Source organism: Typopeltis vanoorti, chromosome 2, assembly GCF_054136105.1.
Source record: "Typopeltis vanoorti isolate ZY-2024b chromosome 2, IOZ_Tvanoo_1.0, whole genome shotgun sequence".
Classification (NCBI taxonomy): Eukaryota; Metazoa; Arthropoda; class Arachnida; order Uropygi; family Thelyphonidae; genus Typopeltis; species Typopeltis vanoorti.
The window spans coordinates 177,902,442-177,929,161 of NC_143550.1; the positions used below are offsets into that span (position 1 = coordinate 177,902,442).

The following is a 26,720-nucleotide window of genomic DNA, read 5'->3' on the forward strand; positions in this document are numbered from 1 at the left end:
TTGCTAAGGCCTTTGACAGGATACCACATGGAATTCTAATCAGTAAATTGCAGCATATGGGAATGGACATAGGGTTGGTGAGATGGATAGGAGGGTGGTTGACGGAGAGATATCAGAGAGTGGTTTACTCGGGAGTAGAGTCCACAAGACGGCCTGTGACTAGTGGTGTGCCACAAGGATCTGTTCTTGGACCACTGCTGTTTAATTTGTTCATAAATGATATAGGAAAAGATCTGAGAAGAACAGTTCATTTGTTTGCAGATGATGCGAAGTTGGGTAGGGCAATAGTGAATGCAGATGACGTCAAAATTTTGCAGGATGATTTGGATAGATTTTAGGTCTGGGCTAAGGAGAATGAATGTCAATTTAATGTGGCAAAATGTAAGGTTATGCATTTCGGGGTGAAAAGATTGGCGGCAGTTTACTGCATTGGTGGAACCGTGCTGCAGGAAATTGATGAGGCACGAGATTTAGGAGTGTTGGTGGATAAGGAATTGAAATTTAGGGGACACATTGCAAAAGTGGCCAAATCAGCTCATCAAATCACTTGGTTGCTGAAGAATATGTTGACAAGCAGAGACAAGCAGGTTATTGTTCCTCTGTATCAAGCCTTGATAAGACCCCATCTCGACTACTGTGCTCAGATTTGGTCACCTAGGTTTCTTCTTGATGGGGAGGAGGTGGAGAGGATCCAGAGGCGAGTGACCAAGATGATAGCAGGTCTGTGGAATGAACCTTATGAGAACAGGTTAAGGATTTGTGGGTTGCAAAAATTGGTTGATAGGCGGAGGAGGGGAGATATGATTGAGACATTCAAATTACTGAAAGGTTTCTATAAAATTAATTCAGAATATTTTTGAGAACAGGGCTGGTTGTGGGAGGACTAGGGGACATCCATGGAAACTGGGCAAAAGTGTGGTTAGTAAAGGTGTTAGAGCTGGGTTCTTTACTTTTAGAGTAGTGAATGAGTGGAATGCGCTCCCTGAGTCTGTGGTGGATGCTGTGACAGTGAATGAGTTTAAGGCGAGGTATGATAGATACTGTATGAATGTCAAATAGTTGTGATGAATATGATTTGGGGCCTCCCTCGATGAGTCTAATGACTCCCTGGAGTTGCCCGTAATAATAGTAATAATACTTATTACAATAGAATTTTGCTCAATCAATGGGGGGTACATGCTATTTATTTTTTCTGTCTTGGAGGTATGCGATCAAAAAAGTTTGGAGACCACTGGTCTAACAAGTGCAAAATAAACTTCCAACATCTTTCTCTAAATCCAGAGTAATTCAATAATAAGGTGGTACACATGTTGGTAACTTGTATAGGTAAATATGACCTCTCCTATTGCTTCTGCCTTAGTATCTCCATGTTTGGGTACGCCTCCCATTGACGAGACCTCGATAAAGGTCGAAACCGGTTGGAAGCTTGGGTGATGAATGGCAATACTGTAGCCCGTGAAGTTTTAACTGAGGCTCGGCTGTTGCTGTCACCCTTCCAGATGAGCAAATGAGCAGCTCTGCTCGGTGGTGGGGGAGCCTGCTACGGTGTAGAGCCGACTGAGTTTCTGACTTTCTGATCCTGTGGGTCGCTCATTATTGGGTGATCTGGGGGATTTTCGACTTTTTGGAATGGTATCCCTGCACTTAAACAAAGGGAAACCGGTCTGGGTAGTGACCCTTCCCGTAATGCATAGCAGTATACATGTCCACAAGTGTGCTTTGCATTATAGGAGATATGGGAGATACTGAGACAAGGAGTGATGGGAGCTTGGTCCACCTTTGCTCAGAGTTGCCTGGTGTTGGCACCACATTACCTCAGTCCTGAAGATATTTTCAGGCGCAAACTTTGTTTGCTTACACTTGGATAAAGGATTAAACTGTATTTATTAATTGAGGGATTGCTGTATCATATTGTCAGGTTGAACACAAAACATAAGTTTTCTTTATTTTGTGCTTATTTTCTAGTTTGTTTCCCCTATTACATTTTGAGATATGCTGATAGACTGGACTTACTGCTCTGACTGACATCAGAATGTATTAAATATCTTTCTTTCTGGTATTGCTTCTTTACCTGCTGAGATGGTAGTCTTAATACTGAATTAAAATGCTAAACTACTATTCATGCTAATTCATCTGATACTGCACAGTAAATATGAAGTCGCCACAGTTGCTGTCAGCTGAGATTCATTTCAAAATGCAAGTGTAATATTCAAGATTGGTACTGTTTGCAGATTTAGTAACTTAGATTGTTAATAGTGCATGTTTATGATATATTCAATTACTATTTGTATGCTGAATGAAAATGTATGGTTATATTCCATAATTGTGGTTTACAATACGTCATTATGCACCTCTTAAATTTAATAGTTGCATAATGTTAGAATTTTATTGATATGTAAATTAGGTGATCAGCTATAGATAAATTTAATACCCTAATTAAATTTTCTTTTCAGGTATGGATATAGCACACTGCCAAGTGAAGAAATTCACTCTTCAAGAGCATGCCGAAGAACGCAAACGTATGCATCGTGAACTTTTACTTCATCGACATCACCTTGCTAGCCACCAGCCATTATCATCAGAATCCGAAGATAGTGATGATATGAGTGATCTTTCAGACTCTGAACTTGAGGGTGACAGTTGCTATTTTTTGCAGCCTATGCCTATCAGGCAAAGGAGGGCACTTCTTAGAGCTTCAGGAGTGAGAAAAATAGATTCTCTGGAAAAGGAAGAGTGCCGTGATATTAGATTATCTCGAGAGTTTTGTGGATGTGATTGTAGGATCTACTGTGATCCAGATGCTTGTTCATGTAGTCAAGCAGGTATAAAGTGTCAGGTTGACAGACTTTCATTTCCTTGTGGTTGTACACGTGATGGTTGTGGTAATTTGTCAGGTCGCATTGAATTCAATCCACTTCGTGTTCGTACACATTTTATCCACACCTTAATGAGACTCGAACTAGAAAAAACACAAGAACAGCAGAATTTAGGTAAAAGTCTGTTTTCACCTGGTGCTCCATTTTCACCACTTCAGATGTATGACAGCTGTAGAAACTCGACATTTACTACTTGTATCTCCTTACCCACCGCTTGTCAGGCTTCAACTACTCCTAGTGCTAGAGACAGCTGCGTGACCACCGTGCCTAACTACGTTCCTCTTGCTGATAGTTTCGTCAAGAGAGAGACTGTCACTACAGATATGTACAGTTCTTCCTTTAGTACAGAGGATAGCTCATACTCTGAAAATTCAGACTATTCTAGTGATGAAATTGATTCTGATCACAGCACAGGAACACTGTCAGAAGGATCACATTCTCTGTTTACATTTACAGGGACTCCAAGTACTTTTGCATATTTGGATCGTATGCAGGTTACCAAGCCATTTTCTAGTAGCCAAAATAGTTCAGATCAGTATGTGGGAAGCAACAGCTGTATTGTTGATAATTCCTTCACTGGCTCAGAAAGAAACTTTAATGGAGTTTCTGTTCAAGCACAGAATGAAGCAGAAAATTCTCTGACAATTTTGCACACTAATGGCCTCCCAGTCCAAAGACCATATGAATCTACATTTTCTAGAGAGACCCTTATGGAACCAGCTGTGGTGGTTACCAAAGAACAGTATACAGTTTGCATACCTACTAAAGACATATTAACAAATGATCAAGCTGCTACTATAGAAAGGTGCACAACTCCAGAAGAAGAAGAAGAACATAGTTATACTGACCTCAGTTCAGCAGTGCCAGGTGCTAGTATAGATACTTACAGAGGCATGCTCTGTTCTACAGTTCAGGACATTACAGCCATTAAGCCTGTCAGTGTAGAAACAGAAAAAGGAGACTACTCACCATTAGCAAACAACTTGGCAAATAACAGTAAAACTGCACTCTGTCCACCTCCACAAGATGATGAAGAACTTGGAGAAAACTTTGGTGAAATAATCAAAAAGACAATGGTGGAGACTGTGTCAGCATGATAACATTTCAACCTTCATCTAGCTGATTTGGTCAGAATTTTAGGTCGATATGCTCTTTTGGAACAGTGCATGAACGAACATTACCTCGTCACTAGAGACTTCAAATAGTTTTATTTGCCATCTTGAATGAAAGATGTCCTGCATGGCACATTTCTTAACGAATGCTATCCAGCACAACCTATAAGGTTCCACTCAGTCATCTTTATCTATATTTGACTGTGTTTTCTAAACAGTATTATCATGATTACAGTATGGAAATATAGAAATTGTTACGGATAGTGTTCTGTGTGTATGTAGCAATAATAGTAAATTTCATTGTTATGGGTCTTTTTATTATTAGTAGTAATTTTCCATCTCTTCAATAACTTTCAGAACTCTTTAGTTCTTATTTTATGTCACCGTTGTGATATTGCACAAATTTATGGTGTAAGGAGATAAATTCCAAAAAAAAAAAAAATTAAATTTAGGTTGTAATTCATTGTTATGTAAACTAAATCCGCTTCAACCATTCATTAAAAAAAATATTGTAAAAACAAAACAAAACAAACTCTTTACGTTATTTAATAATATACAGAAAGATGATTCATATTATGCAACAGGAGCACCATTGGAAGGTCCAACCTATCCTGTTTCTGAACTTCGGAAATGTGAAAACGTATTCAGATTGTCCAACAGGTTCACTGACATCACTTTTTAATTATGAAGTTAAGATGTTCCTATTGATAGTCAAGGAAGTTGTAAAAATCTTTAATTTGTAAATGAAAAGTTCATTCAGGATATTTTGTTTGCAATAATTTAATGAATATTGGTGCATGCCATTTCCTAGATTTGGCAGCCTAAGGATGAGATGAAGAGAATGTTAACGTATCTTTACACTATGAATTGTAAATTATAATTGACAAACTATTTTTATTTTAATCCTTTATCCAAACACGAGCAAATAAGTTTGAAGTATCTTCACTGCCATACTAATTGTATACAGAGGATTATAATTTTGTCGAAGTATCAGTGATGCAAACTCATTCTAGACAGCAGTAGGAATAAAGAATAGTACATACAAGTTTGAGAAATGTATTATTTCTACTAGTTTTCACAGATTTGAAAGAAGGAATTAGATTTAAGATGTTTCCAAACATGGAAGCAGTAGGCCATGCTTGTGCAAATCCATGAAAAGAATGTTAACATATCTTTACACTATTGATTGTAAATTGCAGTTGACAAACTATTTTTATTTTAACCCTTTGTCCAAACACGAACAAATAAGATAGTTGTGGCACATTAGTATTTCAATTGTGTAGTGATATGTGAAAAAAAAGCAGAAGTCCTGCTTTTGAATGCTGATCAATTACATATGCATACAAAACTTGAATGCACGTTAAGAGAAATCTCTTAGATGCAGATAGCAGAAATTAAAGCTACATGTTAATGTAGGTTTAATTTTAAAATTGATGAATTTATATAGCCTGTGTAGCTCAGCAGATGTGGCGTTTACACACCACAGTGCTTGACTGCACGAAGGAAGACTTGCTTTCGAATCTAGTCGGTGACTAGAGGAAATTTTTCTAAGCCTTTTTTCGACCGGTTCCTGAATCAGCCAATCTCTGGCATGGACAAGCGGCTTTTTTCCCCTGGAAACTCTGGTTTTTCGTCCCGTAAACGCAAGAAAATAGACCATAGAACCCACATTATTTCAGACATTAAATATATTGTGTTAGGGTTAGGGACCACGAGACGGCAGCACACATTGAGCCATCTCTCTTTACTCTGTGCCACTTAATTAGTGATAGCGTTGGGCCGTCTATCTCTGATTGGGTACCAGTGGAGATTGAACTTAGCTGATAGGTGAATTTATATATATATAAACAAATATCAGTTTGTTTACTTTCTCAAATCATTAAGGGCTTAAAGTTGACTTCTACATCAATGAGTGACACATAAATCTACCTAGATTAAGCAAAGGATTGTTTTTTCTATATAGCAAGTTTTTCACATCAAATCCCAAGAAACCCACATTCACTTTAAAAGATACATTTTGGTTTGAGAATCTGCTATAACATTCTTAAAAAAAAAAAAGTCCAGTTAAGTTTGCTAATAACGTTCACTTGATGTCAGGGGTGGCTCGTGTATAGGCACTGTGGGACCCCCAATTTTCTCGATATATAAATATTAATGAAATAAAGAGTCCAAAAGGCTTCACTTCGGCGATGTAAAAATTATTTAAATTAAGCCATTGCCAAATACCGAGAATAGCGATCCTAGCGTTATCCACCTTTACTACGAGTTTCCCGGTATTGCACCACCCGGGTGTTTGCTCACGCTTGGACTCGCCGAACTTTTAGTTTGCTATATTCAGCATGAAACTTTTTGATTTTTTTATGTCTTAGAGTTTTCTTATTCGGCTTTGAAATAATGTGGGATTAAATGTCCCCTTAATTTAAATATATTTATTAATTTATTTATATATTTGCTTCTAATATTTAATTTTATCATCAACAATCCTATGCAATTCTTATTTTGTATAAAAAATAATAAAAATCCATCTTGTAGCACTTGGAGGGCGAAGGAATCTAGCAGCACTGTGTTTACCGCAGTATCATATTGCTATCTGCGCAAGCATATGCATGTCATAGTGAGATGCGAGCTATTAGCGTAATGCGGCACTGTCTGTCACGCAGTTCCACTGTTGTTTATATGCAATTTGTTCCAGTAGTCTAGTGTTTGTAGTGCTTATCATGTTTGCTCTGTCTCTTTAAATATTTGGACATTATATTTAAAGAAACATTTATTATATTTTTTATTTTAGAACATTATAGGGGTTATGATAATGGATTTTATTTTTAAGTAATTTTGAATTATACCAAACTGTATAATTTTATCTATAATAAACAATATTGTTTCATGTTTAATTTTTTTAAAAATTTCAACCATAGTTTTTATATTTTATCCAAACACGTATACACTGTACTTTCAGTATGTATATATTTCGAAAGTTGCAGCACCCCCACAATTTCAAGCCACGAGCTGCCAATGCTTGATGTTTCTCAGTTAGGGAATATCTAAACATGTTACATGCAAGTTCTTACAGATTTGAGAACTGACAACACATTTAGAGCATGAAGGTTTTTAATCGTATAAAAAAGCTCTTTTGCTATGTGGCTAAGGAGGAATGGCTATGGAAAAATCCTTAAAAAGTGCAGGTGGTAAGGAGGTAACAGAAGAACACCAAATAATTTAAATACCATCTAGGTGATAACATAGAATATAGGGGTTGAAGAAATGGAGGTGCTTAGAATATTACGGAACCTCACTATAAATATAGCCATGAAATTAACTAAAGAGGGCTCTAAGATAGAAATAGCAAATTACAGACCAATATGTATCTCATGAATGGGGTTAAGGTATTCGAGCAATTGTTAAAAGACAGAATTAATTCAACACTGGAATATGATACTTTATAAAGGACAAGATGGTTTTGTTAAGAGTAGGTCTTGCCCTAGTAATTTGTTTACTTTTAATAATAAAGTCATAAGGGAAATGGCTACTCATTGATTCTGCTGGACTTTGCTAAGACATCTGATAGGATTCCACAGAGGACTTTCATAGACTGAAACAAAATTGGAATAGATCTGATGATTTGAATTAAAGGATTGCTGATAGACGGATATGAAAGAGGAGTTTATGGGGGATATGAATCTAGGAGAAGATTGATACCCCTCTTGTTTAATTAAAAATGATAATTCAGTTGTTTGCTGATGTAAAACTTGGAAAAGTTGATAGTAAATGAAAGCAATGAGATCCTGCAGAATGACAGACTAGCGGTATGTGCAAAAGTAAATGGCTGCTAATTTATGTACCAAGAGTAAGGTGGAGCACTTTAGGAAAAAGATCACAACCTGTGTACTATATATATATATATAGATGGAAATGAACTCTAGGAAACTGAAGTCAAGGATTTGGAAGAAGGGGAAGTAGTGCTTGTGAACTGCAGGTTAAAGTTTAAGAAGGCATATTGTGAACGTCGCCAAAATAGCACAGATTGTGTGGTCATCGAAGAATACACTAACCAGTATGGATAGAGAATTTATTCTTCCCGTTTAGATGCAGCTTTAATAAGGCCACATCTGGACGACTAGTGCAGATCTGGTCACCTGGATTCCATGGGGATGAGAAGTGGTGGAGAGGATAGAGGCAAATGGCAGATTATGGCAAGTATACAGAATGCACCTTATGAGAATAGTTTGAAGGTCTATAGGCTTCAAAAAACTAGTTGATAGATGAAAGATTAGTTAGCAAAGGTATTAGGTTTTTTTTTTTTTTTTTTTTTTTTTTTTTTTGTAGAGGATGGTAAATGGGTTGCTAGTGCTCATCAGTGAATGAGTTTAAAGAGAGGTATGATACATATTGTGAATAATGGTTTTCTTCAACGAGCACCTCCATATATATATATAATGAGCAAATGAATCAATATATATAGTTTGTGCAGAAGGAATAATGTAGGGTCTGTAGTCAGTGTTTGATGAATTTGTATAGGTTTTGGAAAGGAGGACTTCATCTAAATGGTTTGTGTTAGGTGTCTAGAGAGACCTTTGTTCACCAAGCATGCTGAAGTATAGATTCAGGAAAATTTAAGCAATTAGGTTAGAAGCATTAGTTTGTGTGAAGCAAGTGAGAATGCTGAACTTTTTATACTAATGCCTGAAGTGTCAGGGAACAAGAGGTGGGGGGGGGGGTTGGCATAGAATGTGAAGGGTTTAGTATTTTAAGGGAAGATAGAAAAGGGCATACTGCTGATGATAGCAGATGAATTGCAGCCAAAAAGAATAGGAGATAAGCTCGAGGGTGGCTGTTCATTTTTGAAGTAAGCTGGTGTGATGATCAAGGCCTAAATATACAAACATAATATATAGTTGGTTGTTGCTATTGGCCAGGTTGTGCCATGGGTGATCTGGAAGACATGCATCAGCAAATCAGTACAGGTAGAATGATTATTATGGGTGACTTCAACTATGGAGATGTATACTGGAAAAAAAGATCAAATGGCAGGAAGGAAATAGAATTTATACACCATTTGAGAGATAATTACTTGAGGCAGCATGTGATGGAGGAAATTAAGGATGTGAAAAAGTATTGGACCTGGTCATAGGATCATAAGAGCTATCCATATAATCAAGGTGACCACATTGCCTCCAGTTGGCAAAAGTGACCATGCAGTCTTGACTTAGATTGTAAAACATGAGTATTCTGTCAAGAAAAGGTGTACAAGGCAGGTAATTATGACAAGCTTTGGAGTAAGTTTAAATTTGTGCTATGGCAAACACTGAGAGAAGGATGTCAGTAGTACATAGATAACTAGAGGAAGCAATATTAAATTGTATACCTAAGGTAAGGAGGATTAATCACTTAGATGGATAATTAATATATGCTTAATGATATTAATTATCCATCTAAGTGATTAATCCTTCACATGAGTGATAGATGAAAATGCTGTGGGGGATATATAAGGAGAATGGTGACCAGCAAACTCATGAACACTGCAAGTAAGGCAAAATCAGATTACAAGAAGAATCTCACTGACCAGGCCAAAGGAAATCCCAAAGAGTTTTGTTACGTGACAAGCAAGAGGAAGAATGACTATGGAAGATTAACCTTAATGGGTGGTGATTGTCACGAGGAGACAGAAGCAGATAAAATAGTCGAGATACTCAAGGACCACTTTGCAAGGGTATATATACGTCCAAATGAAGTTACAGCTATAGCATGTAATGGATTGGAGGTTCTTAGGATATTGCAGAATCTGAATGTAAATACAGCTGTGGGATTAGATGAGATATCAGCTAGGGTTTTGCAAGGGAACTGGCAATGCCTTTTCTAAGGTGTTTAATTTAAGTCTCAGCTCTGGCAGAGTTCGAAGGGAGTGGAAAGAGGGCAAAATAATTCCTTTACATAAGGTATATTTTTAGACTGCAGTAGCAAATTAGAGACTAATCAGTATCTCAGGTATGATTTATCAGTAATGGACTGGAAAAATTGGTCAAAAGAGAATTTAAGAATGGGTGGATAAAAAAATATGATGCTGTATGAGGGACAACATGGCTTTGTGAAGGCTCAGTCATGCCTTAGTAATTTACCAACTTTATAATAGAGTAACAGCTGAGTTACTCTATTAAGGAAATGGATTTTGCAAAGCCATTTGACAGAATACCACATGGAACTTTGTTATGCAAATTAAAACAAATGGGAATGGATATGATTATGTTGATAAGAGGATGGCTACTGGACAGATATCAAGCACATTGGTATATAAAGAGGGCAGAATCAAGGTGAAAACAGGTGACTAGTGAAGTTCAGTACTGGGAGCACTACTGTTTAATTTGTGCATAAAGGATATAAGAAACTACCTGAAAGGAATTATTCAATTGTTTGCTAATGATGCAAAATTAGAGTAATCAAGGTGATGTGGAGAGCTTGCAGGACGATATACATGCTGTGAGCATGGGCAAAAGATAATTGGTGTTAGTTTAACATTTGGAGAAATGTAAAGTTATGCATTTTGGAATAAATAGATTACAAGCTGTGTACAACATTGATAGCACTATACTCCAGGAAATAGATGAAGCTAGAGAATTAGGAGGTAGTGGTAGAGTTTAGATTACTGTGATGAGCTGTTTATGACAAATTCATATTAAGGATCTCAACTATACAACCTTCAGATAACATAACCTGTTATTACTCGACTAAGTAACAGACCAGGTTTTCTGATCACGTAATTGTCGGGTTTGATTTGTTCGAGACCATTAAAATGTGAAAGAGCTGATCAATAGTGATAAAGTTTATAAGGAAACAAGTTGATTTTTCTCCACAATGTTATCTGACCCTTTATTTTTGAAATTGTCTGGTTAATATACTTTATATATATATTCAGTTTATAATTTCACATTGAATAGTATTGAAAGCAATAGATTACAAAATTAACCATTCTAACTTATAGAGTTGTTTCTAGTTGCACCCATATCAAGCTTTTACAGAAAGTAGAAATCCTGCTGCAAGATAGATATTAAATAATAGTCTAAAATTCTCAGGATGTAACATGCTGATTATGCCACTGTTTGCATATAAAGATGTTCACAGAAAGCCATTTTATACTTTGCACATTGTCTTTCATCAGAAATGTGTGTGTGAATAGTAATTAAATGTGCCTTAGGATTTTCTGTTTACTCATTTTTAATCTCTCTTAGTAATGACATCTTGCAACTATTTGAAATATCAATATGCACAGTGTAAGATATATATAAATAAAATTTTGTGTCACTGTCATCTCCCATGCCCAGCATAGTTAGATGCTGCAAATCCAAGCTCGTCTATTTTCATAGATAAATTACTTCATTGTATTTTTCCAGTTTTAAGTCTAAAACAAAATGCTTCCTATATCAGTTCCTTTTCATTGATTATCGATGCATACTTATTTTAGCACTTCATTACAAGTAAATATGCCAGAAAGCCATCTTTTGTTTTCATTCAAGTGTAATACTCAAAGTAATGCAATGTAACAAGCCTGCTTGTGCAAATAGGAAGATGCAATTGATGCTTAAAACAGATCCATAACATTTTTTTTAATCAATGTTATAATTTTGCTGTTTCAATATTAAAGAATTTGACTCATTTTATTACAGATAATATATGCCCTGCTTGAAGTTATTAGTCCCATATCCATTAATAGTTCTAGCAGATTATAAGAGCCTATCTTTTACATTTTTTGAAGCCTATTATGAAAGAATTACTCTAAAAAAAATCATTTTTTCTGAGCAAAACAAAGCAATTTAGGCTTTGTTCAATGGGATCTTTATGTATTTCTTGTGAATAAACCATTTCCCATGGATCCAACCCCCATGCCATGATCTGCTTTGAGTATTATTTATTTTTTATATACTTTTTTGAATTAGAGAAGCACCATATGGATAGAATCAAGACGCAGCTGTTAAAATACCAGGAATGATTCCACTAATTAATCAAGATGTCATTCAGGAAATAATGATTGGGAAAACAAAGGAATAATGTAGTATTAACACTGAACAAGGATAGACTTCTTGTGTAGCAGGCAGTTTCATGTGGACAAATCTCAAAATCCAAAACATTTGATACTGTGGATAAAACAGTTTAAATTCTGCAAATGTGTAACAATCTCAGTCAGCAGTTAAATTTGAAGTATAGAAAAAATGGTTTGATGTAAAATAAGGCATGTGGTGCTTGTGTAATCTTTAAAAAAAGTACCTGTGGCATAACTATAAAACAAAATTACACTATCATCATGGAAGTATCAGTACTTCAATGAAAGTACTGACATTTCTTTGATTTGCTTGCTTTGATTTGAAAATAACAGCACACATTGGTGTGCTGTTATTTTCAGTATAAAATACCTGTTCTTTCATTAAAGTTTATTATTGGGGTTATTGTGCGATTGTTTTTTTTTTTTTTGAATGTGCATGCCATCTCTACTATTATCGATATGCACACCAAGCTGTTTATAGCACCTACACTAAAACTGCCATTCAGAAAGTGACAACCAACAATCAATTTTTTAATTTTAAGAAAAAGCAATGATTTCTTGACAGAAATCCCATTGAGTTGATAAATGCACTGCAAGCACTGGGACTTTGGGACTTGAATTTTACAAAAACCATTACTAGTAGCTAAGAATTCTTATCTTTGGATGATAAACATTGCATACATATCAGAATACATGTAACTATTGTCAGACAAATATCTAACAATAACAACTCCAGACTTAATTTCTAGATCTTAGTTAATTATCTACCACAACACCAGACTTCAATATGTAATGTGGTAAACACACCCACACACACAGAGCAACAAAATGTCCAACACGAAGAACTAAACCATCCATGTCTTCAGTGGAATTCCAATCCAGGGAATCTTAGAGGAATGTGCTATCCACTCAGTGAAGCAAGCTGGCTGGCTGATACTTTGAGTGGAACTCTGTCTCAGTTTATGTGTGAATGCATATTGCATGTTGATTCTGAAAGGATTTTTGCAAGTATACTTGAGTAAAACTAAAAAAACAAACAAAAAACTATGGAAACTTAATGGAGAATAAGCATCTAGATCAAGATCAATCAAGATATTCAAGATATTCTGTATGTATATATATATGGAACTAGCTTTTGTTAAAGATAAGGGGAAACTGTTCAACACCACAATCTATATAGTTTAAATGATCATACATAACATACACTGGCAGAACTGAAGGATGTGCTGGAATATTTGATATTACATCAGTTCTTAGGCAGCATTGTGTGCTATCCACTGTTATAAATGACTGCATCATTAAGGAAGGGATAATAGATCAGTCAATAGATATAGTGAAGGATAACACCAAGCTTGTTCTCTTACTCTTATTCCACTACATCTGTCATCTAGAACAGCCTACACCATCAATTGTTCCAACAGCTACAACTTCAAGAAAAATGTCAGATTTGTTTTCTCACACCCTCAGTTGCATGCTTCCTCCCACAGCACATGTTTTATAGGTCTATCCACAGGATCATATAGAAGTAGATTTAATGGGATAATCTTAGTTCTTTAAGCAATGTTCTTGATACTTGTCAAGAATGATTGTTTGATCTTTTACCCAAGTATAAGAAAAGTTTTTTTTTTGGGGGGGGGTTGATTACACAACCCCCCAAATCATGTAAAGACAAAAACCTGTATATAAGTAGCCTAGTCACAGAAGTAAATCATGTGTAGACTAATGCAATCTTGGCATGCATGATTTACTTTACATAACTAATTTAAAAACTTTCTACAGTGTTCTTTACTCTAGATATTCTCTAATCCGTTAGTCTTCAAGATCACATTAGGCAATTACTGTGAAAAGGTTTGTAATATAATATGAAATATAAAGTATTTTCTTAATAAACTTTTTTCTTAATCAGTGATTAAGAAAAAAGAATCGAAAGTAATGAAAAAACTTCTGTAGTCAATAGAACAGATTACATTAGGCACTGTTTAGTGAGAATAGGAAAGTATGACCACGGGAGTGGTCATACTTTCCCTCTTTGCAGGCATCTGTAGCTAAAACCAATAAGCGGAATGACATCAAATTTTATATTGTTGAGACTTTTGAAGGCATGGGGAGATGAATTTCGCCGATATGGGGAAATTTTGGCGCCGGTGGAGCTAAAAACAAGCGGATAATAATTACATTAAATTAAAGGCAGATAAAATGGAATAATATTTCGATGGTGTCAGGGACAGCCGTGTCACTCATTCCAGCTTAATGTAATTAGCCACTTGTTTTGGGTCTGCCAGTGCCAAAATTTCCCTTATCAGCGACTTTTGGCACTAAATCTTTTTTTTTTGTGGAAGTCATCTTCCCATGCCTTTGAAAGTCTCAATATAAAATTTGGTTTCATTCCGTTTATTGGTTTAAGCTACAGATGTCTCCAAAGAAGGAAAGTTATTTTATGGCCACCCTGTATATATGGAAGTAGGTATAGTATGATGAGTAGCCAGGTGCAAATTCATACAGGGCAAAAAGTCTTAGCACCTTTCATTCTGCAAAGGGAATAGGCAGATCCTTTACCCCTAACTTTTTGAAGATGTAAGCTCCCAGTCTCCAAACCCACACTGACAGGGAGCAGAAGTTATCAATGAATTAAAGCTTTTCAGGGGTAGAGGAAGCAGAAAACAAATTACCACCTGCCCCAACACTTGTTACTGAACGATAGTAATATGGTCTGATGATGTGTGGGATTAAAATCCAGGATTTTCATGAGAAAATCTCCAAAATGGAAAAGTAAGGTTTAACTCAGAAACCAGTCAAAACATTTTGAGGCTATTTGACCAAACTTAGCTCATTACACAGCCTAGCTTGCTATTAAAAAAAAAAGGCATTACAGCATTTTTTTTTATTTTATAGCAAGAAAGGATAGGTTGTTGATGGATAGCCTAACTCTACAATGCAGAGTTTGTAGGAATTTGTAAGATTCAGAAAGGAGGGTTAAAAATAAAGCATTTGATTAAAGACAAAATCAAATCATTGAATGGTATGGAAATTTAGGGGAGTGAACAGATATCAGTATAATTTAAAAATGAAAACAGAATTTTGCTAATATCCCAGAGTGTAAGCAGTCAATCTAAGTAGTATGGACACTTAATAGTTTGGGGGGGGGGGGATGTTAGAAAAAGGACCAGGTAAACTCCACAATGTATTGTAATCAAATTGGTCACAGACAGACCACTTTGGAACAAAGTTTCTGATCAGAAATTAGAAAGGAAATTGATGTTCTGTTCTGCTTTATCTTTGGTGAATAGTACTGCAGAGCTCTTTGGGGTGGTTGAGATATGCCATTTGCTGTACCAATTCTCTAATTCCTTGATTGCTATCTGCAGTTTGTTTATGGCCAGTTGTGGTCTGTGGGATTTGGCTATGATCATGTCATCGGCATAGAAGGCAGTAATGGATGGATCAACAAGGGAGATTTACTATGTATATGGAAAAGTGTAAGGGAGATAGAGAGGCTTGGGGGACTCAGCCATGATTTTTCTTTCAGTGGATCTGATTTCATTGATTTTTATCCTAAATGTTCTCTTGTTCTGATATGATTTGATGAGTAGAACTAGCGGTAATGGGATTCCTACTTGGTGTACGTTGAAAATGAGTCCAGATTCTGTCAAATGTTTGTGTTATGTCCAGGAAGACTGTGCCAGAGTGTTGGTGCCATTTAGATCCTAGAGGTGTATATAATGACTGTAAATAAATTTGGAGAGTTGTGGAATGCTGTTTCCTGAAGCAGAATTTTTCGTCTTGTATGACGTGATTGTTTCCTGCTGCCTCTTGAATCCGTGTAAGTATAGTGCATTCGGCTATGATCAGCCTATGCAAGAGATAGTAGACTGATCATAGTTGTGTAGAAGTTACATATTTTTTCGTGCTTTTTGGAATTAGTAAGATAACTAATTCCACCATCCCACGTCAAGTAATTTAGCCATAGGATGGCATTAGTAATGGCCACTAGATGCATAATACCTTTATGCATGTAGTTCGAACGCCTTGTTCGTGATTCCATATGGACCCAGTGCCTTATTTATTTTTCTAATGATTTGATATATTTCTTTGCCGATAATGGTTTAATGTTGGAGTGAATTTGGCGTTCTGAGCTATTTTTCGCATTTGGGTGTGGATTTTTCTTATGAAGTTTAAATCTATTTGGGGCTACATTGTCTTTCCGAGCTATCTTCAAATGCTTCTATTTCTTCATCTATATAAGCTATTCCACATTCACCTTGCATTGGAGAGAGAGTGTTGTGAGCAAAGTGATCTCATAATTTTCCATAATGATTGATCTTCTGTGTTTAGGTGATGTATCTTGTTGTTCCAAAGTTGGTTTCGGTGGTTTTTAGTGCATACCGAAGCTGGTGCGTTGCTCTTTTTAATTGCCTGTTTATCTGCGGGATCCATTGTTCTATGATATTGTCTTTGTAATCTGTTTTTTTTCCCTCTCCTCGGAGAGAAAAAAAGTCCTCTGGGAGAGTCTGTTTGGCAGTATGCATTATATTTGTTACATGTGATATCGCTGTTAATATTTGTTTTTCAAAGGTTGTCACTGCCTTTTCTATTTCTTCAGTGGATGTTATATGTGGTAGTCGGCAAAGGTTTGCCTGGAAGGCTAAGGGGAGTCGTTTCCAGTTAATGAAGGTGGTGGTGTTTTCAGTCGGATCTTGTATGGTGCCTAGTTGCAATATGATGGGGTTGTGATCAGAACTCAAGTCGTTTATTGCTTGTATTTGACGGCCATGTTTTTTAGTACTGCTGTATATAGAGTACATTTGGATGGCTGGTTGCTCCCTAGTATGTCGGTTCTGTGGGTCTTATTACCTATTTCTCGTCGTGGTATATGAATTGAGTATTCTGCCTTTGATATTTTTTTGAGTTTCGGCTATTCCAGCTTGAATGTTTAGCATTAAGATCTCCAGCAATGATTACTGCTCTATCTGCGTGCAGTATCTCATCCAGGTCTGATTCTACAAGTTTTTTTATTCAGCGGGTTGTGAATATCGTGATACTGATTGTGTTTTCTTTATGCATTTCTATTCTTGTTGTTTCTGTGTTCTGTTTGAGGCTTGGCTATTTTGCTATGTTTTATGCTTTTGATAAAGATGGCGGTGCCTCCTCCTCTTGCCTAGGTTCTGTCTGTGCAGTATAGTTAATTTTTATCTTGTCACTTGGATGTAGGTGTTTTGATTATTAGAATGATGTCTGCTTGGATCGTTGCTGCAAATTCCTGTAGCTGTTGTGCGATCTCTAGCGAATTGGGTTTTCTTTTGGTCTTATCCATTAAGGATTTCAGAGAATAGTGACTGTGTCTTAGGATGATATCCTTGGCTTCTTGAGTTGGGTTGATTTGCCAGAGTTCTGCGAGAGCATTTCTCATATGCAGCTTATGTTGTGATTGGTTTGTTCTTGACTTTGGGAGTTTTAGGTAGGTTGGTCTTGATACTCAGCGTACGATATTTCATTTGCTATGGACCCTGATTTGTTGGGCAGACCTGCATTCTTGTAGGGGCTGGTGATTTTGAGTTGTGTCTTCTGGTTTTGGGGAAATGCTCTGCGACCCCTATAGTTCGCAGGGTGTGGGTTTACACAGTTTGCTGGTTGTGTAGTTTTTGGCATTCAATTGTTGCATATTTGCTTTAGTCTTGCACAACAGCATTGTGCGGGACTAAACTTTCGGCAGCGATGATATTGCATCGTTATTGATTTGTGTTTTAATGATCCAGATAGTTTGGAGATCGTAGATGTGTTTCTGGTCTTTGCTGATTTCTACCAGTATTAGGGGATACGGCTGACTAAATTGAATAAGTTTGAAGCCTCTGTTTTGGAGGTTTGATGTGATTTCATCTGTTATTTTGTTACCCCTCTGAGCACAACTTTGAAGTTTTCACTCTTGAGTTCAAATAATGGTAGGGTAGGTTGCTATTATCTAGTAATTTGGTTAGTTTTCTGTAATTGATGGAAGTTTTTATTTGGATGAGAATTCCTTCTGTATTGGTGGCTTTGGTAATGTTATTTCTAATGTTCAGAGTGAAGTAACAACGGATATCCAATGGTTTTTATGCCTTAAGATGACTGGGAGTATTCTTATTGAATTTCGTATTATTATCAGTCTCCATTTCTACTGGTTTGGGTGCGTCTCTAGTAACGGAGATTTTTCTTTTTTTAAAAAAAAAATTATATTTGGGTGCGTCTCTCGTAACGAAGATTTTTCTTTTTTTAAAAAAAAATATTTGGGTGCGTCTCTAGTAACGAAGATTTTTCTTTTTTTAAAAAAAATTTATATATTTTTTTTTAACTATTTGGAATTCCTCTACTGTGTCCGATATAAGGTTGGCATTGTTTTGGAATTTTGCTGCTTCCTCAGGATTTGGTGAAGGGTCTGAGCCGTGTTATCTGTTGTTTAATGTGTTCTCGTGGTTTCGGTCTTCCAGACTGTCTTCTCTGACGATTGTGGGGAGAATTCTCATAGAGCTTTATCTTTTCTTGCCTGTTATTATTAAGTACATCCCCTAATCTGATGAACGTCCGATATATACATCTTCGAATTTCGTTTCATCTGTTAGTTTTTCTATGTCTGTATGTCCATCAGTGTTCTTTGTTAAAATTAAAATGTTTTCCTCACCTGAGTTTATCGCAGCTTCTCTTCTAATGCAATTCAGTTTAGTCGTGCCAAAAACTATCACTAATTGCTAACGCATGTTACAATTCATTCCAATCTCACTTACGCACATGACAATTTCGTCCTTTGCCTCTCAATTAAATCCGTTAAACTCGACATGACATTAAGAATTGACGTGGGCTTTTTGAAATGAAAGATGATTAGTCAGTCTTGCAGGCAAACCAATCAGAATACATGATTGATAGAGTAAAATGCTTAATTTGCAGTGAATGGTTTAGCATGAATTGCAGATCACGTAGTCTCCTGTAATAGGAAAAGCTTTTACAGGAGAAAGTGATATCTGTCAGTGGAACTCGTTGGCATGCATCTCTGCATTAGCATCCCCACACCATTTAAGATTTCAGCCTAGTTTGGAAAACATGTCTATGGCTGTTATGCAAATTTGGTGTTCCCTTAGCAACGGATACCGTTATAGTAATGTTCATGATCAGCGTTACAGGAAACGAACAGTTTCTTGGCATGACTCGGTTCCAATAAATTACTGAATGGCACTATTGTGGCAGCGAAGTAACATTCTGCATAGGAAACTTAAATGCATTTCCAAGATATGCATTATGTATACTTACCTGGAGATGCATCGACCTATGTATGTAGTGTCCACACTTTCCACATGTAATGGTTGCACAAGCCTCCCATTTCCAACGGAAATGGGATATCCCGAATACAGATTATTAGGCATTTAACAGTTTTTTGTATTGAGTTGAGTGCCTGGAGTTCTGGAAATGAGAAAATTACCTACACAAATTAAAATTTCATTATTTAATGATTTTTTTTTCTCTTCTGCCTCAGCAATCCGTTGATTTTGTGTCGAGGTTCCTTGCACAAAACTAGGTCACAACACTGCCTTCCAGGATTAACTTAATGTTGTTAATCCTGGAAGGCAGTGTTGTGATCTACTTAATTCTTAAATTGGAAAATAGTCTTTCACAAATGTCGAAAATCACTCATATAATTAAAAATTAAAGCCTGCATGCATCAGGAAATGTAGCTAATAGTAAAGTATAAAATTTAAACTATGGGCAAGTTCCCTCATCGTTTCTTAATTTCAGAGTTGGAATTGTATTGAAAAAGAGTGCTAAGGAATTCAACAATATCTGAATATTCTTTTACTAGTATAGTAAAAGAATTGCTAGTTAGTTTACAGATTTCTGTGGTGTTCGAAAACATCATGCTTGTCAAGGACTCAGGCATAGAGTGGCCTGTTCCGGCCTTAGAATCAGTGACGTAGCTAGAGCTTTTGCTGCCCCTCTCAATACACACCAAAAATATTACAAAAAGTCAAAATGACGTAGCGAAAGAAATTAAAACACTATGTTTGTGTTTATTTTAGTTTAAGTATAGTTGTTGAAAACTAATTACTAAGTTATCATAAATAGAAATGCCCGTGTAGCTCAGTGGCGTTTGCACTCCACAGCGCTTGACCGCACGAAGAAGGTATTTGGTGGTTTAAATCTAGTCGCCGACTAGAGGAAATTTTTCTAAGCTTTTTTCGACCGATTCCCGAGTTAGTCTATCTCTGGCACGGGCAAGCGGGTTTTTTCGTCCACTAAACCCAAGAAAATCGACCGTCGAACCCACACTATTTTCAGACATTAAAAATGTTCTGCTAGGGACCACGGGATGGTGGCACTAGCTTGCCGCCTTCATTGCGTATCAATGAATCAGTGATAGCCTTGGGCCAGCTGACTCTGACTACCAGTGGAGATTGAACTGCCCACTCATTCTCCAAAAGTTAGATAGGGTAAACGGCTCTGCCTACTCCCTATAGGGGAGCAAAATAGGCGTTAGCTTTTTTTTTTTTTTTTTTTTTTTTTTTTTTTTTTACATAAATAGAATATTCGTCCAAAAATAAAATTGTCTCATATGAAAAGTGCTGACCTCCGCATCCCCCCCCCCCCAGCTACGCTACTGCTGCTTCTTAGAATTCATTGTTGAATCTCTTAAGACGTCCTGGTTTTCTTTTTCCAAATGGCTTGGAATTTAAGACTTGTTTTGGTAATTTTTCTGTTTTCATTCTTTCAACGTGTTCCTTCCGTTTATGTTTACATTTTTTAATATTACTGATTCCTGGTTTCGTTCTTTTGTTATCGAATAGAGTAGAGTACACATTGCAGTTTTTCTTGTAAACTTGATTTCAGGTTAATCTTGGTCTTTATGTACAGATTTTATATCCATAACAGGACTAGTAGGACTAATGTATTATGTGCTTTTAGTCTGGTTTATGTACTGGGTTAGATTTAAATATAATTAAACCTTTTATTAAATATTTCGCAATTTTTAGGTTTACATCTTTTTCATACGTAATCATACATACGAGGTAGATAAATTAATTCACCTGTTCAAAATTTTCGGTATCTATTACTACTTTAGTTCTTACTGGATCTTGTTCTTTAAAGGCAATTGTTTGAATTTTCTGTTGATATTATTTATTATTTGACACCTCCAGGGAGTCCAAGGACTCATCGAGGGAGGGTGCCAGGTCTACAACTCCGTCTACACCATTCAATCACAACTACATACCAACACCATTTACCGCCTACCACCACTGGTATTTCCACAGACAATCACAAATATCCATGCCCACGGTGGAATTCAAACCCGCAGCCCTTTGGCTGGAGAGCGGATATGCTATTCACTCGGCCAACCAAGCAGGCAAGTTATAAGTTGTCAGAATTTGTAATTATTTGGTCATCAGCAAAAAGGAGTGTTTAAGTTCAGGAGGAGGAAGTTTAGTACCTTGGAAATTATTTTATTTTTTAGCTAACAGCTTTTCATTCCTGCATAGGCAGTAGGCGAGGCAGCATTTAGCCCTATCTAACTATTTTGGAGACAGTGAGCAGTTCAATATCCACTGATACCTAATCAGACATAACCAGCCCAAGGCTATCACTAATTAAGCAGCATGCAGTGAAGAGGAGAGTCAACAAGTGCCGCCATCTCGTCGTTCCTAACCCTAACAATATATTTAATGTCTGAAATAGTGTGGGTTCTACGGTCGATTTTGAGTTTATGGGGCAAAAAAACCCGAGTTACCAGTGATCGACTAACTCGGTAACCGGTTAGTCGATCTATTTAGAATTGTAAGATGCTTTCCAGATTCACAAGGAATTCTGTGTATTTCATACTTGACATAAAATCCTATAAAAATAAATATTTTAACTAGACATGCTTCTTCACCCATCTACCAGCGCCAAGCACTACTTGACTAACGTCTCAGGTAGATAGCTGAAGCAGTAGCTCGTTCGAGTGTGCTGTCTAGTGCCTTCCAGATACATCTCGAAGGTTCTCGATACTTCGTTATTTTTCATATAAATACAAGAGGATCTCATCCATAGTCAGTCAGTCATGAACAGTGTGATATTCGTGTATAAGCACACGCAGGTTCGTCGTGTTAGCCATAGCCTATTGTGGTTTTATATTGCCAGACATTTTTCATTAGTGCGAGACATTCAATGGATAATAACCGTTACACGGCCATTTTGGATCCTTTGGGCACACCTTCCATCACTATGGCTTCTACGAGTAAAAAGCTTAAATCAAGTGATTGTCGGGTTTTTAAATGTAAAGTGGATCAATTTTTACTTTTTTGTGCAGATCAATGATAAGCTAGTGTGTTTAATTTGTTGTGAGTCAATCTTAGTATCAAAATAATACAATATAAAATGACACTGAGACAAAGCATGCATTCAATTTCGATCACCTTCAAGGACTGCTTCATATGAACAAAGTGAACAGTCTCCAAATTGATTTAAAATGCCAGCAGCGTACGTTTAAAAGGCAGAGGGAAGAGAGCGAAGTGTGCGTCAAAGTAAGTTACATAATAGCTGAAAAAATTCTCATTGCTGCTGGGGTTATTCTGTGTCCAAATAATAAGGAAGTATTTAAAAAACCGAGTTTGTCTCGGGTAACTGTAGCACGACGTGTCGAAGTACTTGCCAATGACATTGAAGGACCTTTAAAAAACGGTCATCTGAATTTACGTCATATTCACTTGCTTTAGATGAGAGCACAGATGTGAAGGATGCAGCACAACTGGCTATCTTTGTCCATGGCATTGATCAACAATTCAATGTGACAGAAGAACTGCTGGCGCTCGTACCTATGAAGGGAACGACGAAAGACACTGATATTCTTGAAGCCGCCAAGAAAACGCTCCTGCGTTTCGATCTCAGCTTAACCAACCTGAAGGGTTTGGTAACTGATGGTGTCCCTACTATGGTGGGAAAGAACGAAGAGTTTGTTGCGCTGCTACCAAAAGAACCGGAACTAGAAGGAAACGATTTCGTCCATTACCATTGTTTAATCCACCAGGAGAATTTGTGAATGTAAACTATTGGATTTGAGAATGTCATGGAAGTTATTGTGACTGTTAAACATTATTAGGGCAAGAGGATTGAATTATCGTCATTCCCAAGAGCTTGACCCAAGAGTGCAAAGCGGATCACGGCGATGTGGTTTATTATAGTGATGTGCGTTGGTTCTTAAGTTTGACTTAAGGAGCGAAATATAGTTCATGCAAACCAAGGCGAATCCGAATTGCGGAATTTAACGATCCGAAGTGGATGACAAATTTTGGCTTTGTGACCAACATCTCATTGCATTAAAAAAAATCAGCTAATGCCTTTTTATTCCCGTATATTGGGAGTAGGCAAGGCCGTTTAGCCCTATCTAACTTATGGAGACTGACTGGGCAGTTCAATCTCCACTGGTAGCCAATCAGAGATAGCTTGCCCAAGGCTATCGCTAATTAAGCAGCACGCAGTGAAGAGAGAAAGACGGCTCAACAAGTATCGCCATCTCGTAGTCCCTAACACAATATATTTAATGTCTGAAATAATGTGGGTTCTACGGTCGATTTTCTTGAGTTTACGGGACGAAAAACCGGAGTTTCCGGGAGAAAAAACCCGCTTGCCCGTGCCAGAGATCACCTAACTCAGGAACCGGTCGAAAAAAGGCTTAGAAAAATTTCCTCTAGTCGACGACTAGATTCGAAACAGTCTTCCTTCGTGCAGTCAAGCGCCGTGGTGTGCAAACGCCACATCCACTGAGCTACACAGGCTGAATGACCTAAATACGCGGCTAAAATCCAGAAATCAACTGATGCACACTGTTTGATCGCATGAAAGCTTTTGTGGCCAAACTCAAACTTTGGAGGACAACTCGCAAAAAAAGAACTCATTTTCAGCTTCTCGCTGAGTTCAACTGTTCATCTCTCGATGAATATGCTACAAAATTAGCCGTGCTGCGAAGTGAGTTCGAAGAGACATTTAGTGATTTTCGTAACCAACAGTCTTTAGATTTATTTTCAATGCCATTCAGTGTCCATGCTGCTGAAATGCCAGGCTCAGTACAAATGGAGCTGCTTGAACAACTGTTGAGAGAAAAATCAATGTGCCCTTGGTTACGTTTTACAGAGGTTACATTTCTGAGGACGCATTCCCTAATCTTTGCCAGTTTACTTTGAAAATGTGCACTTTGTTAGGAAGCAGATACTTATGTGAGCAGTTCTTCTCCAGAATGAAGCATGTGAAGTCCAAGACAAGAACTCAGATTACTGACCAACATCTCGAGAATACTCTGCGCATAGCGACTTCCAACATTGATGCCAACATCGACAAGCTGGTCAAGGAAAAAAAAAAAACATTGCCAGTTACCCAATGACATTGTAAAAAATGAATTTTTTCTTCATTAAATTATCTTTTTTTCAAGTATTGATTGTATTTACTTATCATGAACCCAACTCCTACTTACGTTCTTAAAGCTGAGTTTATTTTTATAGGATTTCATGTAAAGTTTTTTAAAGTATCAAATGCACAGAGTTCCTTCCGAATCCGGATAGCATCGTACAATTCTAAATACCACAGTATAGCTTAGTGGCCCGCGTGCTTCATTGAAAATTTTAATGTCGCACGCACTGTCTGAAAGGTTGAAGATCCCTGGTATAAACCTTTCCTGTTTAAAAAAAAAATTTGTCGTAGATAGTGGCATATATTCAATGTTGATGCCATTTAGACAGGAATTCGAGTAGTCACTATATCCTCCTCTTCCCGAAATGTATTAATTTCTAAATTGCTTATATTGTTCACCGCGTTTATCTGTCAGTTCAGTGGAATCATCTGAGAAGATGGCAACGACAGCAAACTGAAGTCAAACTTTTTTTCCCAAAGATAGCTAGTTTTATTGATCCAATTAAAATTTCTGTTTAAGTATAGCTGTAAAAAGATGGCTACTCCTACTCAACACTTCTGATTGCAAAAATAATATTTGTGTAAAGAGATGGGAGACTTTTGCTGTAATCATGTATTACAGACATGTATTGGAGAATCTAAACAGCATGGCTACGGAGTCAAATACTTTGTTATACTCAACAAAAGCAACGTGTAAAAAGTTTTATTTTACATAAGCAAACCGACTGGTTTGCTTCTAGTTGGCCAGAAATTGCTTTGAATAACATTTTGAATAATAAATGAATTTGTATTGTGAGAAACGGGGCAGATTCTTGTGCATTTACGAGTAACTTCGGAATTTTTCATGAGTGAAAAGATTGTTATAGAGTTTCATAATAGATTCAATTATCCGGTGCTTAGATACAAGAGTCTATTTTAATAAAGTGTTTAAAACTATTGAATTATATTTGGAATATGTAGTGGTTCGAAATTATCTTAAATTTACATAACGTTAACAAGGATATCTTAAATGTTTCCAAAAAAGCCGATTGGATGAAAATCTTTTTTTCTTTTGAAGTGGCTGCACAAAGCAGTTCTGTATGTAATTAAGATACGAGAAGGAATTTTCCTCAGTGGTTTCGTTAATTGCAGCGTGACAACTTATTTTGATAAGCAATAAAAGGCTTCAGTCGGATGGTAATAAATGAATAACAAAATATTTACTTTATATTTTGCTAATTAATTGAGTTAAACAGTGACAAAAGGCATGAATGACGAAATAAAAATCTAATAAAAGATTAACCACTACTAAAACAGATTTAACGAAGTTTATTTACATCATAGAATGACTGACATTTCAGGGTTAATAATACACTGCATGCTATGCGATACAAATACGCAATGCTTCCTTGCGTTGTTTAAGTATACAAAAAGTAATAATCGGAATTGTTTAAATTTAATATTTTGTTCATTAATTACGTACATAACAAAATTATATAGAATGTACTAAGTTTAGAATTTATGAACAAGAGACATTTGTAGATTTGAACATTTCATAATTTAGCCTGGTGTATCTCCATTCACTTCTCATTATCAATTAAGGCTCATTGTAAAATTTACAGAACATACGGGAATTTTAACATTGAATTTGAGAAGCAATAATTTGGAGAAAAAAGTATACGTTTATTGTACATTTACGATACACTATAATTATATTAACATTTGCTGACCAAATGAGAAAAAACATGTTAATACAACAAACATTAGTCTTAGAAATTTAGATACATGCTGGTTATTATCTTCAAATCAGATATAATTTTATACTGTAGACAATTCCCTTCCCAACGTAATCGGCATTTATAAATTGCAGTACCTTTAATGTTGATTTGATTTAATAATACTCTCCACAAAATTTCTATTTTCTATTGAAATACATAACTACGTTATGGCAGTTTATAAAGTAGAACCCATCACATTTGATTATGAAACATCTGGGGAATTCATTTTCGTTACTAATTGGACTACTTTTGTAGACATTAAAATAGTCAGGTGATGGAATTTCATCCATGTAAGCATGCCTCCAAGAAGACGGACTGTTGATTATATTAAGGGAATCTATGCGTGAAAATAATCATAACTGCTATTTTCTCATAAAAGACAGCCAGGTAATTTTGATATTAGTTTTGAGTAATTTTCAAAAACTGAATTATAAAGACACTGAACTTACATAAATGTGGAATTTACGTTCTACACGTAAAATTTGGACTTTAATAGAGCATAACTTCTCTATTCAAGAATAACTACTAAAGGAAACCATCTCCACTAACC

The 26,720-nt window shown here is 36.4% G+C and overlaps 1 protein-coding gene across 1 annotated transcript in view; it reads left to right on the plus strand.

Moving 5' to 3' along the window:
* The window catches only part of Axud1 (AXIN1 up-regulated 1), a 92,260-nt gene extending 87,960 nt beyond the window's left edge, over positions 1-4,300 (plus strand). Inside the window, exon 3 of the mRNA XM_090409735.1 lies at positions 2,454-4,300. Coding sequence (XP_090265861.1) covers positions 2,454-3,973 — 1,520 coding nt within the window. The 3' untranslated portion in view covers positions 3,974-4,300. The remainder of the gene's footprint in view (positions 1-2,453) is intronic.
* The last annotated feature ends 22,420 nt before the right edge of the window (positions 4,301-26,720 follow it).